Source organism: Crassostrea angulata, chromosome 10 (assembly GCF_025612915.1).
Source record: "Crassostrea angulata isolate pt1a10 chromosome 10, ASM2561291v2, whole genome shotgun sequence".
Lineage (NCBI taxonomy): Eukaryota > Metazoa > Mollusca > Bivalvia > Ostreida > Ostreidae > Magallana > Magallana angulata.
Window position 1 is genome coordinate 4,498,475 of NC_069120.1, and position 20,228 is coordinate 4,518,702.

General features: G+C 34.1%; 2 protein-coding genes across 4 annotated transcripts in view; both read right to left on the reverse strand.

Annotated features, from left to right (window-relative positions):
- Nucleotides 1-462: 462 nt before the first annotated feature.
- LOC128166584 (uncharacterized) lies at nucleotides 463-4,529 on the reverse strand. 2 transcript variants are annotated; one of them, XM_052831851.1, is made up of 3 exons: nucleotides 4,396-4,529; nucleotides 4,246-4,280; nucleotides 463-1,359 (listed from the first exon to the last, which is right to left on the reverse strand). In XM_052831851.1, the coding sequence occupies exons 1-3, from the start codon at nucleotides 4,512-4,514 to the stop codon at nucleotides 905-907; spliced, it is 609 nt and encodes a 202-aa protein (XP_052687811.1). In that variant the 5' UTR covers nucleotides 4,515-4,529; the 3' UTR covers nucleotides 463-904. The 2 variants fall into 2 exon arrangements, with proteins under 2 accessions (XP_052687811.1, XP_052687812.1); XM_052831852.1 differs by having other exon boundaries at nucleotides 465-1,356; nucleotides 4,396-4,524.
- A 3,043-nt stretch (nucleotides 4,530-7,572) lies between these two features.
- Nucleotides 7,573-20,228, reverse strand: part of LOC128165640 (fibrillin-2-like) — a 44,923-nt gene continuing 32,267 nt past the window's right edge. For both annotated transcript variants that reach the window (XM_052830368.1, XM_052830369.1), the window contains 12 exons: nucleotides 19,228-19,336; nucleotides 18,013-18,116; nucleotides 17,494-17,596; nucleotides 16,961-17,111; nucleotides 15,421-15,490; nucleotides 15,126-15,192; nucleotides 13,904-13,989; nucleotides 11,305-11,431; nucleotides 9,845-9,886; nucleotides 9,556-9,645; nucleotides 8,323-8,386; nucleotides 7,573-8,225 (listed from right to left, as the gene is read on the reverse strand). In XM_052830368.1, the coding sequence (XP_052686328.1) occupies nucleotides 7,918-8,225; nucleotides 8,323-8,386; nucleotides 9,556-9,645; nucleotides 9,845-9,886; nucleotides 11,305-11,431; nucleotides 13,904-13,989; nucleotides 15,126-15,192; nucleotides 15,421-15,490; nucleotides 16,961-17,111; nucleotides 17,494-17,596; nucleotides 18,013-18,116; nucleotides 19,228-19,336 (1,321 nt within the window). In that variant the 3' untranslated portion in view covers nucleotides 7,573-7,917. The remainder of the gene's footprint in view (nucleotides 8,226-8,322; nucleotides 8,387-9,555; nucleotides 9,646-9,844; nucleotides 9,887-11,304; nucleotides 11,432-13,903; nucleotides 13,990-15,125; nucleotides 15,193-15,420; nucleotides 15,491-16,960; nucleotides 17,112-17,493; nucleotides 17,597-18,012; nucleotides 18,117-19,227; nucleotides 19,337-20,228) is intronic.

Genomic DNA, 20,228 nt, shown 5'->3' on the forward strand with positions numbered 1-20,228 from the left:
CAGATTCCGATGAGAAGTTACAAGTACATTAGATTTCCATTACCCTGAAAGGGTCAAATGTTTTTGTACTTCGCATACAACACATAACCTGGATATTGTAGAGGTCAGAATAAATTCAGGATTGTTTACTACTGTAAGAACCACCATTCGTATGATGTCTAGTAATTCATGTGGGATTATAATGCCAAAAAGATAACAATTATGACAATAAGAACCATCATTTGCCATCATCTGGAATTTAAAGTGGAAGAAATGTTCACAGATTCTTGCCCATGTAGAACGAATGCTAACCCATTTAGAACGAGTACTGACCCATATAGACAGAGGATGGACTTCAATAGACGGGATATCTTTTAAGGTTCTGTTCGTGCCTATTCCCATGGTACGTATTCGATTGAAATCTATTTTGGTAAATGAAAACAGAGCACAAGAAAGAGAAATGATAATAATAATATAACATGATTTTAAAACTTCTTTTTTAATCAACAATGGGTACAAAGCTTACGTTGTAGTAAATTTATCAAAGTGTATTTCATGGAACAGACAGCCAGACGTGGTCAGCCGCCCGGTGCAGTGTTGTGAAGGAAATGTAGCGTGGCGGTCATCGACTGGTCGAATGCAGTACGATGCTAACAGTCTTTGGATTGAATAGAGTGTTCGACACATATATCGGGTGCTCGATATGCACGTTCTCGAGATACATTTTGAGTGTTTTTACATTAATCATTGTTTTCTACGTGACTGAAACTCCAATACCTGGCCTTAACTACATGGTAAGGTTTATTATCAGATAAAAAATATATGCTAGGGTTTTCGGTCCATTCTTTGGGCGACGTTTATCAGTGCATGCAATAACAAACCCCAACAAGAAACTACTTGATGGATTTGCTATCGTACGATGTCTTTATTTCAAAACGGAGCACATTGTACAGAATTCCTCCGACATGTCACAACATTGGCACGGCTCTTGGGTCTTGATTGACGGGTCAAGCAGGAGAGGGACGGAGATCCTGGACTCACAGAAACGGCAGCACCCCGCGGACAAATCCCCCGAACAACAACTGGGTCCAACAGAGTCAGAAAAACGATATGTATCCACAAACGGGAAAAGATTCGTTCTCTTGCCAAATTTCACCATGGGAGATTCCCATGCCCGCTTATGGTGGAAATTTCTACGTCGATAGAGAGGCAGCGCTTCCCAGCCTCGCTTTGATAGTGCCAGTCTTTGTCTCTGGAAAGTGATCGGTTCCCATCCTCGCTTGTCCTCAATCTTCATTGGGAATTCTGATCTGTACAGCAGCTTATTCACAATGCCTTCCAAATCCTCGTCACGGCGCATGGTGCTGTCGACATTTGCTGCTAAAAGGAATCAAATAAACATATCAAACATATATATTTATAATTTTAGAAAATATTGTCAATACAAAAATGATGTTGTATAAGGTTGTCGTGAAAAGAATTGATATACATTTAGAATGTCAGAACAACTTATTTTATGATATCTCTCTGCAAATATACTATATATCATAGTTTTCTTGTTGGTTTGTTTTTTTTTTTTGCTGGTTTTTTTTTTGTGGGGGGGGGGGGGTGTTGTGGCCAAATTCTGTACTACGCCACGCATGAATTTAATCATATACTTCTTGTAAACATCATCAGCGAGAAAAATCACATCAGTGGGTATAGATGGATGCATGGTGATAACACCATTCCTGGATAAGCGTTTTCTTGTTAATGGACTATATGGTAGGTAATTCGCAGATTGAAACTACATATACCCTTGGATTACTGTACTTTTTTATTTGAGATTTGGACTTATTCTTCACTGCTTATCTACGTCAAAAACGTCACACCATAACACATAAAATCAGTCGCTACTTAAGCATGAAATAGGGAGTTGATAGAACCTTTCATAGTCCTCTAATATCTGCTTTGCGTGATTTTTCGTACAGTTTGTTTGAAAAGAAGCGGATTGGAAAACGATGAATATATATTATTTTTGATCTTGTGCAACATAGAAATGCTAAGACACGTGTTAAAGACAACAAAAGATTCACTATAAGCAATTAATTTCTGCAATATTTAATTAGTTTATACAGTCTTTACGAAAGAACTTACGACTTACCATCCAAATAATTAATGATAATTAATCACGAACTAATCAATGTTTTATTCTATTGGCTGTAAAATATGATTTTGGAATTCAAAATAGTTGTAAATAAATTTAAATTTCATGAAAATAGCATTAAAAAGTACCTATGTACACATTTTTAGAAATATGTTTTAATATGTTGCAATATCTACAAGCATTTGCTCATTGATATGTATACGACTCTTGGCAAATATATAAAGCTACGACATAATGGTAAGTAAGATTAAAAAAACAAAACTTTTCAAAAATCTATACAATTGCATAGCCTATATGTAACCGTATTACAACTTTTCAAATTGCGTTTGAACACGAACCTGTAGCTCAGTAATATGATGTTTTATCCACTAAGCCACGAAGTTAACAAAATAAATTCATTGACATAAGAATTTTTACAAGACAAATAGCTCTTTGAGTTGTGAAGAATTGTACAATTTTGAAACGTAGAGGACCTTCCCGAGTAGTTGATCATACGTATCCCAAACTCCACTTTTTATATAATGAAGCTATGACGGTGTGATATCAGCAGGCAATCAATTATATTTGTATACTATGTAGGTAAAGCAAAAGTTTGGCTGTCCTTTGATTGTTAGATAACGGACATACTACGATGTACATAGACACAAGGCAACAGTCAAAGAGAGCGGGCGCCCATACATCGTCAGCGGAGCTTGATGCCGGGAGCCCCCCTCGACCCGTTGTAAGCTGCGCACTTTTGGGAGATCTAAGGTCTCGGGCGACTGAAGAGTCAGTTCTGATTTTAATTCCTTTAGATCAAGGACGTACAGCCGATTGACATGAAATTCGCCCTGAACTGTGTCAACGGGTACATACTACGCATGCTGGCTACCAAACTAATAACGGGACCACACGGCTAAGGATAGAACCTAACTAGCTACCAGTAAACCACGCATTCTGTATATCAATGATTCCAAATCCACACACTTCCTTTCAAATAGGTCTAATATTTTGGAAGATGGGGGTAGGTTGGATCTTAACACAAGGATTTGAGTGGACTATGAGGTGTTTAAGTGACTACCGTGCGATATTTCTCCGATACTGTTTCTCAGATCATTTCCTTACACTACATGCATGGATTGAGTAAGGTATACATGTACATAATTTCAAAAAGACAAATTGATCTCCCGAAACCATGCTATTTTAGGAACATATATACATGCTTCAAAGGTGTTTTACCATTGTCATTTTATACGATTGAATAGACACGTTATAAGAGTATTTTTGAGACTCTTACCGCGAAACAATTTTTCAAGAACTATACGAATTAATTCTCGCAAACAAGATATGGCATATAAGGGCCTTAATGGGGAGGTTCCCTAGGGGTTAAACATTCATGTAAATGTAATTTTTGATATTTTTAAATGTTGTTAAATCACGAGTGTTGTATTACTAAACAGAATATATTATGGTTCAAATGCCAGAATTTTAAGTCTTATTTTGTCGGTAATTTAAAAGCAAAGTCTAATTAAGAGATAAAAGATGAGTTTCTAATCATGAAATGTTTAAGTCCCTTCAAAGTTAATGATAATCAAATCAAAAAATAGTTTTCATCCGATATACTGGTTTTAAAGAATAAAAAATTATCCTACAATTGTTATTCAGTAGTTTAGAAGATAGTGTTTATATATATGTAAGAGAAAGCGAAAGTTTTTTGATAAAACTAGAACAAACTTATCGATCTACAGGCTACGCTAGAAAATTAGTGCTGTGTTTTTACTCTGATCTTTTAATTCATAACATAAATCATACTTAGGCCTAGTGCGAATTAATTAGTATATCTTTAAAATGCTGTGAATTTGTATCTGTATTATAACAGGCCATATAAAGGACAATATTCAAAATGCAGGTACTTAACAAGTGAAATGAGTACTTACATATATTTTGTATATGTATAGTGCACCTCTTGTACAGTTTACATGGTTTAATTGAAAAGGTACTTCAACAACGTTCAATTACATCCACATGTACTAGTATATCAGTTTTCTCGTACTTACTCGGAAACTCCTCTGTATTCACTGTATAATTTCGGTTTTGAATTTTAAAAAAAAAATCAAAAAGAGTAGATGAATTTGTCTTACCTGTAGCAGCCAAAATCAAGGCAAACGTAAAGCACCTGCAAAAGTTGGAAAAAATCATAATCTGTTATATCAACGGAGAGAGAGAGAGAGAGAGAGAGAGAGAGAGAGAGAGAGAGAGAGAGAGAGAGAGAGAGAGAGATGTGTTCTTACCGTATATCCATGTTATAGGCTAAATTAAAATCAAGTAAAACTGTACAATCTCTTATGCAGCAAAAACTGGAACTATTACCCCGTTTGCTGTCGTTCGGTTTTATACTCCAAGAGCCCATCCAACCTTAAATAGGTGTCACTGGGCGGGGGGCGGGGTCTAATGGGGATCTTACTTTATTCAGCTCTACCGATCGATGAATGTCAAATGAACAACAAAAAGCTCTCCGTAGTAAAAATAAACTACCACAAATCGCATGTATTCTAGTAGAGAGATAACACCTTTGATCAATAGCATTGGAAGGCTGAGTTTCCAAAAAACCACCCATTGCTTGGTTCCAATTTTGTAATGCATATATAGCTAGCCAAACTGCTTTACATCATTTGTTAAACTAACCGCATGGTATGTTGATAACAATCGAGAGATTTTACACGATAATATCAATTGAATGTTTTATTTCCTGTTGTTATCGAGTAAAACCATAAATACATGTGCATGTACAGACACAAAGTTGTTGGTAATTTTAACAATTCAGGGTTAATGCTAGAGTATTCGAAAACAAGCAGGACTTGGTAGTTTCTTATTTTTTATAATAAAATATTCCAACTCTTTCAAAACGCTTCAAAGTTTGACTGATATCAAGAATGAAGGAAGCCCAGTGTTCACCAATACAGGTCTGTAATTACTAGTGTTTTGGTGCAGTGGTTGGGTGTATTCCACTCGATTGACTGTTCGATTTCTGCTTTAAAACTTTACAAGGACATCTCAAAAAAGATGAAACCGTCAAACCGAGTACAGAAATTTTTATTTGATTTGGTATTACTTTTGTTTAAAGTCTGACCGAGATCAAGTGATATTGTCTGGCCTTTTTGGTCGCAAAGTGTTCACTCGATTTTAAATTCGTATGTACCCTTAAAATTAATAGTACCGCGGAACAAATACAAGGTAATTAGCTCACTGAAAGATCCACCACTTTACAAGTTGCAATTAATGTTAACTCGATTTTAAATTCGTATGTATCCGCAAAAAAAAAAAAAATAGTGCCGAGGCACAGGTACAAGGTAAATAATCCACTGAAAGATCCGCCACTTTACATAGATATTGTTTTAAATTATTCATTTTTGATAGTAAGTTTATACCTTACAATGAATGAAATAGCATGCAGAGTCTATAATATGGGTAACTATCACAGGACGTCCCTATAACTTGACTTAGCCTCGATACCTCACCAAGTCTACTCTTGTTGTGTCAAAAAATTTTAAAACAGCAAGGGTACAAACATCGCACCATATACATAGGAACAATTACACAGCAAGGGTACATATATCGCACCATATAGGAACAATTAAACAGGAAAGGTACACACATCGCACCATATAGGAACAATTAAACAGGAAAGGTACACACATCGCACCATATAGGAGCGATTTGACAGCAAGGGACGTGTATCGCACCATATAGGAACAACTAAACAGCAATGGGTACATATATCGCACCATTGAGGGGCGTATTACACAGCAAGGGTACAAGTAACGAACAATATAGGAGGGGATTAGACAGCAAAGGTACACACATCGCACCATATAGGAGCGGATTAGACAGCAAGGGTACAAACATCGAACCAAATAGAGCGATTAAACAGAAAGGGTACATATGTCGCACCATATAGGAGCGATTAGACAGCAAGGGTACAAATATCGCACCATATAGGAGCGATTAGACAGCAAGGGTACAAATATCGCACCATATAGGAGCGCATTAGACAGCAAGGGTACAAATATCGCACCATATAGGAGCGATTAGACAGCAAGGGTACAAATATCGCACCATATAGGAGCGATTAGACAGCAAGGGTACAAATATCGCACCATATAGGAGGGATTAGACAGCAAGGATACAAATATCGCACCATATAGGGGCGATTAGACAGCAAGGGTACAAATATCGCACCATATAGGAGCGCATTAAACAGCAAGGGTACAAATATCTCACCATATAGGAGCGATTAGACAGCAAGGGTACAAATATCGCACCATATAGGAGGGATTAGACAGCAAGGGTACAAATATCGCACCATATAGGAGCGATTAGACAGCAAGGGTACAAATATCGCACCATATAGGAGAGGATTATACAGCAAAGGTACAAATATCGCACCATATAGGAGCGCATTAGACACCAAGGGAACATATATCGCACCATATAGGAGCGCATTAGACACCAAGGGAACATATATCGTACCATATAGGAGCGCATTAGACAGCAAGGGTTCATATACCGCACCATATAGGAGCGCATTAGATAGCCAGGACACATATATCGCACCATATAGGAGCGGATTATACAGAAAGGGTACATTTTTCGCACCATATAGGAGCAATTAGACAGCAGGGTCAAGAGTAGAGGATTACCAAGCGTTACTTTAATTAGATAAGGCTGACAGCTAAATGAAATCATGCTAAAGCGAATTCTTTAGCGATACGAAGAAAAGTTGGGAAAAAAATCTGTCGAAAGTATTAATGGTATCAAGCCATTAAAGCTAACTGAAAAAAAAATTCAGTTTGAAGATTTTGGTACGCATCCACTAGTCCTCGTCATTAAGTTTCCAATACTAAACTCATTTAAGCGCTATAATCAATATTATGCATAGTATACATTTTTAGAACGGATTTTTTGAAAGAAATGTTTAGTGTGTTGATATCTATCTTTCAGGTTTATATTCGTCCACCTACATGTATAAGCATTGTTTTTCGCCTATCTAGTCAATCTTTATGTCATTTAAAAGAGTTTTTAAAACTTTCTATTCCAAAAATCATACCGCAGCACTCAACACATTTTTTTTACTCACATGTACATGTTTATCTGCGAAGACAGACGGAATATATGTAGAATGGTAGTGCTCTAGAACAGCGAAGTCAAAATTAACAAAAAATAAAATCAACATTTTGTTAAATGAATTAGACAATTGTTTCGGAAACTTTGTAAAATGATTGTAAACTTAATACTAGTATATACATGTAGCACATACATGTGCAATATTCCGTTTTTACCATCCTTATTCTTCTCGCATTTTATTCAAAACCTGTTCTTTGATATCTACATGTATATTCAAAATAAATGCAAAAACGTCAAGAATTGGACACTACTTAATATTGTAAAATGAAACAAATAAACCGGAATCACTTATATTGCATTTTATTGCGCTACCATTTAATATATGAATTCAGTAATGAAATCATATAACACAAAAATGTATTTTCACGTCATTATAACATTAACTACAGGGTGATCAATCGCAACAGATGGGAAAGGTTTGCACCTTCTACTGAGGCGTGTCACTCGTGGAGCCAGGTGTATATTTCAGGTGTGCCGCGGATTTTCGGGGTATGTATGGTTTCTGCTTCATCAATGGCCCTCTTCTCAGTCCCTCAATCGTTTACATGACCCTGGAAACTTTTTATTTGCATCACGTTTTTGTCATATTACTAGAAACTCTCGATTAATTACATTAATTACATTCCCACTTATTTGAACGGTGCGGAATATGGTACTTTTGACGACCTGATGCTTCCGATGGGAGAGGGGTTAAAGGCTATGGAGCGTTTGTGTTCGTCCGCCCACTGGACAAACAGGAGGTCACTCTTGACGCTTCCCGAGGGACTTCCCATGGGACTCTTCTCCTTCCTCTCGCTCAGATTTGGACTGACAGAGAGGTCTATATTTTTTTCGTCCACGGCGGACGTTTTTGTAAAAGCTGTGTCTAGGTTCTGGTCGGCGGTATATGCCTTGTTAGTATATTGGTGGCCGTTCTTGTTCCCTCCATTCGAGTACTCTGTAAAAAAAAATAGACCATGTAGAAGACGCCCTACTAGTTAGTTTCTTTTTTTCCCTTTTCAACCACGCGTTATTTGATTGGGTGACATACTGACCGGAACTCGAATTGGAGAGTTGAGAAGACCTCGTTCCATTGGATAACGGGTTAGCAGTTGAGAACTGTGAAATATAAAGTGGAATAAATGTACTGGCACCGGTATATCAAGCAAAGTTATCAATATTCTTGAATTTATTTCGAATGGGCTACAAAATGATTTCGATTTGTAAAGTTTGAAATCATGAATAAAATTATAGGTATTTCAAAGTTTAATGGAGATTTATTAAAGGATATTCATTAGAAACCAAAATAAAAAAAAAAAAAATTAAATGTCACAAAATAAAACACATGTCGAAATTAGTTTCTGGCGCGCTTTATACAGAACGACTATTTCTAATCACCGATGGATATCTAATTTGCAATTTGATGCTCGTCGTCTTTACTATCTTTTTCGAAATTTTCATTATGTGCATGTCTCCAAAATAACTGCACATTGAGCAAGAAGGTATGTTTATTATCAGTGCAACAGGTGTACGTTTGAAGCGATACTGAATGTGTTCCAGTGTACCTACACCGGCGGGCAAATGATTGATTAAACAGAACCATGATGCTTCGTTTTGACTACACAGTCTAAGGTTTCTCAGGAGTGCAATACTATTAAAAGAAAACTCAAATCAACCCGCCAATGGATTGCTTATTAAGAAAAGAAAAGAGAATATTTGAAATTATTGATATATTTTTTGCTAACAACCACCGAAGCCTTATAATAATTAACCTATAAACATGCATATTGTATTTACATCTAGCGGACAGTAGCCTGACTCTAGCTTTGGAGAGGTTTATCTGATGCAGCGTTTGGATGACTGCGGCACATTTGTCTGATGCCAGTCAACATCACAAGCCTTGCTTCTTACAACAGTACAAACAGGGGCTCTAAGTTTAGAACAACAACTAATATTATACATGTTTCATGAGCTCCAGAAAAATAAAACTCTCCCCCTCATATACCGTGCCAACAGCCAACCACCTGTTTACGTTGGGGTGCTTGGAGTGGATAGGGCTTATATTTCCATTTGAAGGAGCAGGAGGTTACCATTTTGGGAGTACTTAATGCAATGCATAATGTTAAATACATGACATTTTGGAGGGAATAATCTGTTGCACTGTCGAGGGCACGATTAACGGCAGAGTATTAGGGGAGGGGAAGGGATATCTCCATGAGCTGCACAGCTTTTTCCTTCTTTTTAGTTTTAGACCGTCATCTCTGCAGAAGTTAGTCCTCATTACACACCTTATTACTGGTTTCACTTTTATGCTTGTGTTTTGAGGAGTCATCCATGCTTCTCATACAATGGCATTTTCTTCGGATAGCATCCACAATCTGAAATGATTAGATTATACATATTTATATTTCAAGAAATGAATTGAATCAACAAAAAATTGACTCGATATTCGCTAATTGTATTTCTCGGCATCATGATAAGTGTTTTTCTAAGTTATTTATAAACAAACAGAACTTCATAAAATAAGCCAAAACTATTGACTGGTCCTGGTGTCAGAGATTACACAATTCTACTCACCGCTCTGTTTAATACGCAGTGGAACAGGAATATGAAAAAACCCTGCAAAAAGAAGTACAAAGTTCATAGCGTGACTAACTAATATGTAACAACTTAAAAAACATTCATTATTTACTTCCACAATATTAGCAGGTATCAGTAGTTTTAATATCTCTGATAATTACGTTATCCATCTAAAAAAAAAACTTGACTCTTTTTTTAAAATATCAAATTAGCCTATTTATATTTAGATTGATTATTAAATGCTCATTTGAATGAGAGGTTTGAATTATTCAACACCGGTAAAAACAATGCAATTGTCTCCATCATAGTGATGACGAGAACCTTGAAAAACGATGGTATTTTATTCCCAAACAATTCATGAAAGATACAAAGCATTAGCTGAAACGGACAGCAAGCGGAAGGGTCGTATCTGTTGTATATATCAGAATTCAAATGTATGATGAATTATTTATTTTTTAAAATAAAATGTAAACTGGAACAAGGACACCCCTGCTAATTGGTCACTTAGATTAAGTATTGAAAACAAAAGTGATCGATTTTCGGTTGTGCAATAGTTTTCATTTGTGTAAATATTATCCTAATCTATTTTTCAACCCTGAATTAATATACACTACCTATCCAGAGAAATGAGGTATTCTATATATGCAATATTTTGCAAAAATTAAAATCCAAGTAATATGATCACCTCTGATGTATTTGTACAATTAATATGCAAAACGAAAACGTCATGTCTTGAAAACTGTAGAACGAGTTATCTTATACGGAGGAGGTCTCCGTACAATAAGGTACACTGTATCCTATATTATGCCAAAAATAACTAAATTCAACAGCTGGTATTTTTTCATGAATTATCTAAACTCAAAATCCAAGTAATATGCACATATCTGATATAAGAACAATTGATCCGCAAAAACAATTTCCCATCTTAAAAATTGTAGAAGGGGTTATCAATACAACATACTACCCTTTTTGCAGCCGTCCGCCCGCCTTCCCGCCCATTTTCATCATTTCAGTAACCGGATTTTTCCTTTACAAAACCGAGTTATATATAAAAGAATTACCCATCTTCACATTCTAATATTCTTTTCTGCATCGTGTCAACTTATCATCTTTGTATGTAATATTTTTATATGATCTATTGCACAACCAGAAATCGATTTCTTTTGTTTTCTGTAAACAATCGTAGATTATTTATTAGCACGTGATTGATTAGCAGGCGTAACAGAAAAAAAACACAGAACGCTGATAAATCTCAATAGCACAATCATAATACAAAATTTTACATTTAAGTTGAAGATATTTTAATAGCTCAATGATAATACAAAATTTCATTTAGGTTTCAGACAAGGGTTAATTTTTTTTGTTTTAAAAACTTTTTACTTATAAATGCAATATAGATATAAAATGAATTAAACCTGTCTATTGACAATTGTATTTTATAATTAAAAGGTTCTTACTTGAAGAGAGTTGAATATTGTGAAAAGGTACTGGAAAATGATTGTGCTGGAGTTCACCGAGAGAACACCGAAGATCCAGGAGATCCCTAGGATAGGGGCTAGCACGGCAACACTCCGTACCCCGGCCCTGTTTATAGAGGAAGAGAAAAGGAGGGGTCAGTACTTCCCAAGATATAGCAGGTCCTATAAACTAACTATTCATTCTTTGAGTATTGTGAGATGATAATTTCAGTCGGGGCGTGATCAAATTCAATAAAGCCCGAATGGCTTTATGGTAGATTTGATCATGCCCCGACCAAAATTATCACCTCACAATGTTCAAAGAATGTTTCCTTATTATTTTACATCATTTGAATTTATTGAAATGTATAGTACAAAATCGATACGTAGAGTTATTACAGGCAAAGACACTAAAAAATGTAAATATTAAAATATAGCAACACTGCGCACACAGCACTGTACAAAGTTCAGTACCTGTACAGTACATACATGGTAGCTGGTATATATATCATAAGTACCTGGTACATACCTTATAAGTACAGTGCCTGCTACACAAAATATTTTTTATCACATGGCTATATTTTACATGATACATATAACAGTTTTAAAACTTATGTAAAACAGAGAACTGTTAAGTCATAGGCTATGTTTTGTAACGTAATTTACACATAATACAGATAACAGTTTTTATTCCCTAACTGTCTTTTGTATCTTTATATAATGATACAGAGAATAATGTTTAATCTATTACTATGTTTTGTATCTTTGTATAATGACACAGAGCATAATTTTCATCACGTGACTTCGTTTTGTATCTATACATGATACAGAGAGCATTTATCATTAACTGGCTATGTTTTGTATCTTTGTATAATGACACAGAGAATAATTTTCATCACGTGACTTTGTTTTGTATTTCTACATGATACAGAGAGCATTTATCATTAACTGGCTATGTTTTGTATCTTTACATAAGGTGCAGTATATAATCTGACTATATTTATATCTCTAAGTGATAAAGAAATCAATTTTTTCACCAGACTATGTTTAAAATTTTGTATCTTTACATTATATAGAGAACAGTTTTTATCACCTATTAATATTTTCTATCTCTGCCTGATACAGAGAACAATTTTCATCACATGTTAATGTTTTATATATTTACATATGATACAATACATCACCTGAGTAAATTTATATCTCTACATGATACAAATCTCAATTTTATTACCTCACGATGTTTTTTATCTTTACATGATACAGAGAACAATTATCATTACCTTTTAACGTTTTGTATCTTTACATATGATAGAGTTTCTATCACCTGACTATGTTTAAATCTCAACATGTTACAGAGAACAGTTATTATCACCTGACTATGTTTTGTATCTATACATGATACAAATATCAGTTTTATCATCTGACTATGTACTGTATCTTTACATGATAGTTTTGTATCTTTACATGATACAGATATCAGTTTTATCATCTGACTATGTATTGTATCTTTACATGATAGTTTTGTATCTTTACATGATACAGATATCAGTTTTATCATCTGACTATTTTTTGTATCTTTACATGATATCAGCTTTGTATTTTAACATGATACAGATATAAGTTTTATCATCTGACTATGTTTTGTATCTTTACATGATAGTTTTGTATCTTTACATGATACAGAAATCAGTTTTATCATCTGACTATTTTTTGTATCTTTACATGATATCTTTGTATCTTAACATGATACAAATATCAGTTTTATCATCTGACTATTTTTTGTATCTTACATGATACTGATATCAGTTTTAACACCTGACTATGTTTTGTATCTTTACATGATAGTTTTGTATCTTTACAAGATGCAGATATCAGTTTTATCATCTGGCTATTTTTTGTATATTTTCATGATACAGATATCAGTTTTATCATCTGACTATTTTTTGTATCTTTACATGATACAGATATCAGTTTTTACCACCTGCCTATGTTTTGTATCTTTACATGATACAGATATCAGTTTTATCATCTGACTATTTTTTGTATCCTTATATGATACAGATATCAGTTTTTATCACCTGACTATGTTTCGTATTCTTACATGATACGGATATCAGTTTCATCACCTGGCTATGTTTTGTATCCAACATGATACAGAAATCAGTTTTATCACCTTACTATTTTTTTGTACCTTTACATGTTACAGATATCAATTCTATCATCTGACTACGTTTCATATCTTACATGATACAGATATTAGTGTTTATCACCTGACTATGTTTTGTATATTACATGACACATATATCACTTTTTATCACCTGACTATGTTTGTATATATACATGATACATATATCAGTTTTATCACCTGACTATGTTTTGTTTCTATACATGATACATATATCAGTTTTATCACCTCACTATGTTTTGTATCTCTGCATTTTTATTCAAATGACTATGTTTTGTATCTTTATATGATACAGAGAACATTTTTATTACCTGACAATATTTTTTACACATTATACATGAAAGAAAGAGCAATTTTTATTATACAACTATGTTTTGTATCGCTTTATGATACCTATAAATGAAATAGATTTACCTGATTTTGTCCTGCTGGGATTTACTCATGACGGCTCTGGTTGAGAACAGCGCTCTCAGTACTATGGCAGTAATTATCAAATTTATCTGCAAGGGAGGAAATCAGTCAACAAAAGGAGACAATCATGCACACAAAAATCTAAATCAAGGGACAAATCACCTGGAAGAGTAATTGGGTAAAATATTTGAATTGAACATATTTTATTGACTGTAAAGGTGTCAAAAGGATTGGACACACATTCTAAAACTTAAGTTGTCCTCTTATTACATAATTATATTTTATTTTTTACACTGTCATATAATAAACATTAATAAGAATTGTGATACAAACTAAATGAAGCAGAAATACAACAATTTGTTTTAAATGCTGTAATATTGTGTATAAGTAGAAGTTAAATGAGAAAATTATGCAAATACTATTTAATAATTTAGTGAATATTTGAACTGCTTTAAAAAATTTCACATTTTTATAATTAGATAAAGATTTATCACCTCAATTAAAGTATGAAGTGTACATCAATTATATTCAAAAAGTTCAAAGAAAAAAAAATTATACATAGGGGATTGTCTTACTTATGAATATTGATATATATATATATATATATATATATATATATATATATATATATATATATATATATATATATATATATATATTAAGATATTGATACATCTGAAACAAATAAGGCTGAGGCAAGAAAACAACAACTGTGGTAGGGGAACCAGGAAAGTATGCTGATTGTACTTCACATTGTTACCTTAAAGTACATTTGTATTACACTTAGATATATGGTCTGCCTAAAATCAGATAAGAAACCCAGATAGAGAACAATGAATTGAGTGCCACAGGAGACCACTGACTCCCCCGAAAGTATAGATAATTGAGTGCACAAGCACCCAGGGATGTTGTCACTATATACTATACATTACACTGGTAAGGAAGACAGTATCACCACACATGAATAAAAAACCCCACATCAAAGTCAGTGAAAATAGAGAATAACACTGTTAGAAGTCCTGTTAAGACTTCCATATTTGACCTTGATGTGGCTACTTTATTGCAATCATGAAGGTATGTTTTTGTAATTTTTCAACAGCTAAAAATATTTGATTTCTCTCACAAACATATATAAGTTTGTGCTTTACCTAATTTTACATTAGCCTGACCTTTAATAAAAGAAGTGTATGAACTTATAAAATGTGAGACATATTTCAAGACTTACCACAATAATTAGGGCAGCTGGAACAACAAAAGCATATATCACACCTTCCTCAATGGTCAGCCAACAGCTACAACAGAAAGGTATCGGGTGTTAATTAACTACTGTACAGGTAGCAAAAACTGAATCTTTTTTAGGTAATATCATCAATGTTATTAGATATAACTCATAGAAAAAACCATCTATAATAAAGTCTTTGAATATACAATGTAATGCGTTATGCATCTAGCTCTATATAGTTAAATCTTGTGAAAAAGGTCCCACAAAGCAAAACTGTTTTGAGAATAAATGTACTCACAATTTGTTGTTTCCATATCCCTCCAGTCCAGTGGCTCCCATTGACACGCCAACAATGACCAGGGGTAGACCTGTCAACACAAAAATAACAAAATCACTAACAGAATAAATCCCCAAGCCATACCTGTCAACACAAAAATCCAAATTTTTGTCAACACAAAGAAAAAAACCATCAGATCGCTGTCAATGCAAAAATAAATAAATAAATCACTGACGAAATGACTCACAAAGCCAATATACCTCATTATACTGTCAGCATAAAAATAAATAAGTCACTGTCAATACCTAATTATTATTAAATGTTATCAACACAAAATAACAAAATAGCTGTTAACACAAAAAACCCAAAATCACTGATAAAATAAATCAAAAAGCTATACCTGTCAACACAAAGAAACCACGTCACTTTCAACTCAAAAATCACAATCCACTGTCAATACAAAATTATCCAAATCACCAACACAAAAATAACAATGATAGAATCACTGACAGCTATGCAACCATGACCAAGGGTAAACCTGTCAACACAAATATAATCAAACCATAGTCAATGTAAGCAAATCTAGATCACTAACAACAAAAATTTAACCATATCACAGTTAGAACAAAGTTTACAAAAAACTGTCAGCAAAAAAAATAACCAAATCATTGACAGAATAAAACACAAATGGTATATCTGTCAAAACAAGCATTACCATATCCCTGTCAACACAAAAATTAACAAATACACTAAACACAAAATGACCAAATCACTGACAACAATTTTTACCATATCACTTCAACACAAAAATAACAAATACACTATCAACACAAAAATAATTAATCAATGACAGCAAAACTGACCAAGAGTATATAACTGTCAACCAAAGAAATAACCAAATCACCTACAGCTTCAATGACCAAGGGTATACCTTTCAACACAAAAATATAAATAAATGTCAACACAAAAATAACAAAATAACTCACAGCAACAATGACCAATGGTATTCCTGTAAACACATAAATAACTAAATCAATGACAGCAATTTAATAATAATCAAGGATTTTCCTGTCAGCACAAAAATTACCAAATCACTGTCAACACAAAAACAAAAGTTATACCTTTCAACACAAAAACAAAAGTTATACCTTTCAACACACTGTCAACACAAAAATGACCAAATCATACTGACAGAAACAAAGACCAATGTTATACCAAGCACCATCCCTGTCAACACAACAATTATCAGATCACTGTCAACACAAATGTCACCAGATCACTAGATTTAACATTTACCAGCGGTCAAAAAGTTGATGGTCTGTAACCAGTTAACTTTAAGATATTGGCTGGTTCTTTGTAAAGAACACTTGTTTTGGGGGCCCATGGGACTTTAAAAACTCTCCACCATCTAGTAAAGGTTCTACTTGTTGAGAGCAGAGGTCACCCGTGAGAAAAAAAAAATGATGCATATTTCTAGCCCTGCATATATTCTTGTATTCCATTGCAACAAGATAAACAAAGTTAGATAAATGAATCTGTAAATGTTACGTATGATACTCACCCCAGGCTAAAGGAAGCAGGACCTTGACCTTGGAGTTTGTCCAGAAGACCAGGATAACAGAGACTGCGATGGTAATTCCCTCGGCCAGCATCAGAAAGAAGGACACAAGGAAAAAGTACTGCAGGAGTACAGCAATGGCTGTACACAGAATCTACAGAACAGAGAGGATTGATTATAATTACAATGGTGTACACAGAATCTACAGAACAGAGAGGATTGATTATAATTACAATGGTGTACACAGAATCTACAGAACAGAGAGGATTGATTATAATTACAAAGTGCAGAGAAGGGTGGAAAACAATTGGTCCATAGCATCATCAACCAGCTAACTAGTTCTAATTCATTACTCACTACTTAGTGAGTTAAATTAAAAACTTTCACACTGTTCCATTATTGATTTAATTTCACATCAAACGAACTTAAAATTCATCTCTTTTCTTAGTTCAATGGTAGTAAAAAAGTATAAATGGCCAGAGCCATCTAGTCTTGTGAAGAACTTCATGATCATGATGAAGAAACCGATGACCAACCTTATGTTGTGTCTGTTCCACACCAAGGAGAAATATTGTCATGGCGACAGTAAGGGAAAGACAGAGGTTCAGCAGGATTTTGGTTTTGTCTGATTTTACATACCTAGAAAGTAAAAGAATCAAAGGACAAGGAATCACTGCAGCTTATTCATACCTTTAAGTTTAATCATCTACAAAGAAGAGACCCTATTGCCAAGGTCAATGATTGGTGCGAAGAAAATACCCCTTAAATATACAAAGAACCTACAATATGTTCTTAAGAATACAAAGTAAAAATATGAAAGTCTTGTCACATATTGCTTGGTGTCAGTTTACTTCAAAAGGCAGTACTATGATCTGGACCATTAATTTTCACATTCTAAATGCTTGACATGCAGCTCTACAAATGCATCATACGGGGTTAGACAGACATGTCTGTCTAACAGATATCTATTCAAACTTTGCTAAGAGAGGAGGAAAATGGACATGGCAAAGCAACCTACCTTTTTTATTACAGCACCAAATTCAAAACAAGCTTACCTCCAGAATATCAGATGACAAACCACTGTGGCCAGAAGTCCAGCTATAGAGATGGTACATCCAACAATTGAAATCAGACCCAGAATGTAATTCTCAGACTCGGACTGAAAAAACATTGAAATCAGACCCAGAATGTAATTCTCAGACTCGGACTGAAAAAACATTGAAATCAGACCCAGAATGTAATTCTCAGACTCGGACTGAAAAAACATTGAAATCAGACCCAGAATGTAATTCTCAGACTCGGACTGAAAAAACATTGAAATCAGACCCAGAATGTAATTCTCAGACTCGGACTGAAAAAACATTGAAATCAGACCCAGAACGTAATTCTCAGACTCAGACTGAAAAAACATTGCCACAAATTGAAATTTTTTACATCAATTATGGTTTTACAGATGAACTGTTAAAAAAAGGTAAAAAGTTATGAATGGTAAATTTTAATTAAAAAAAGAAGTGAGGAACAAAATTGCATATCTGAACAGTTTATCCAGCTCTTGTATATACATGTATTGAGATCCTAATGTAACAGTTTATCCAGCTCTTGTATATACATGTATTGAGATCCTAACAGTTTATCCAGCTCTTGTATATACATGTATTGAGATCCTAATGCAATAAGCAAATTCTGAGAAAAATCATCAGAACTTCTAATTAATATTTGATTTTAAAATCATAAAACAAATTATATTGCCCTGAATTTTTGTTCATAATCTTACAAACATACCTACATAACCCTAACTCTTTATGAGAAAGAAATAGTAAATTTGAATTACCATTCTCAATGAGATATTTTATTTTTTAATTAAATTCTAAATTAAATCTCAAGTACTAGACACAATATAAAATGCAAAATGCAATTTTCATTCACCATGGACATTCTGGAAATTCAAGCTACAGACATACATCATCACACTAAGAGTCATTCTCACAGGGTTTCATAAAACAAAAGTGGTTGCGGTTACAGTGGTTACCTCACAGTTTAAAATAGAAAAGTAGGTCAATCTTTTTGTTCAAAGGATATTGAAGAAACAGCATTTAATACTTCTTAGCTCTCTGTGCCAATATCATACAAGAGCTTTTATTAATAATTTTAGCTATTAATAAGTTGTAATTAGATTTATGTTACATTATTGTTCTTATCTGATTACTGATTACTGAAAAAAGAAATAATCATCTTGCCATAATTCACTGTGTGTTAATAAAATGTCTTACTGCTTCCACTGAACTCATCAGGACTGCAAAGTTCGTCATGTGATTACACTGGCAGGTAACCCAAGTTGAGTTTTTAAACACAGTATAACAGCCTCTGTCTGACCATGCACTAAAAGACAACAAAAACAAAGAGCTCCAGTCAAAAACAACAACTGATAACCTCAAGAGTTAAGGGAGCCAACATGTCTGATAACATCAACAGTCAAGAAAGAGAACAAGTCTTATAAGATTTAATAACAGCAAAAAACTAGAACAAGTTGAAAACACCAACAGTCATGGGAAACAATGCCAACTCATATAAACGTTGATAACATCAACAGTCAAGGGAAACAACAAGTCTGATAACATCAACAGTCAAGGGAGACAACAAGTTGTTAACATCAACAGTCAAGGGAGACAACAAGTTGATAACATCAATAGTCAATGGAGACAACAAGTCTGATAACATCAACAGTCAAGGGAGACAACAAGTCTGATAAGATTTAATAACAGCAAAAATCTAGAACAAGTTGAAAACATCAACAGTCATGGGAAACAATGTCACCTCATATAAACGTTGATAACATCAACAGTCAAGGGAAACAACAAGTCTGATAACATCAATAGTCAAGGGAGACAACAAGTTGTTAACATCAACAGTCAAGGGAGACAACAAGTTGATAACATCAACAGTCAAGGGAGACAATAAGTTGATAACATCAACAGTCAAGGTAGTCTAAACAAGTCTAATATCTTCAACAGTCAAGGGAGACAACAAGTTGATAACATCAACAGTCAAGGGAGACAATAAGTTGATAACATCAACAGTCAAGGGAGACAACAAGTTGATAACATCAACAGTCAAGGGAGACAACAAGTTGATAACATCAACAGTCAAGGGAGACAATAAGTTGATAACATCAACAGTCAAGGTAGACAACAAGTCTAATATCTTCAACAGTCAAGGTAGACAACAAGTTGATAACATCAACAGTCAAGGGAGACAACAAGTCTAATATCTT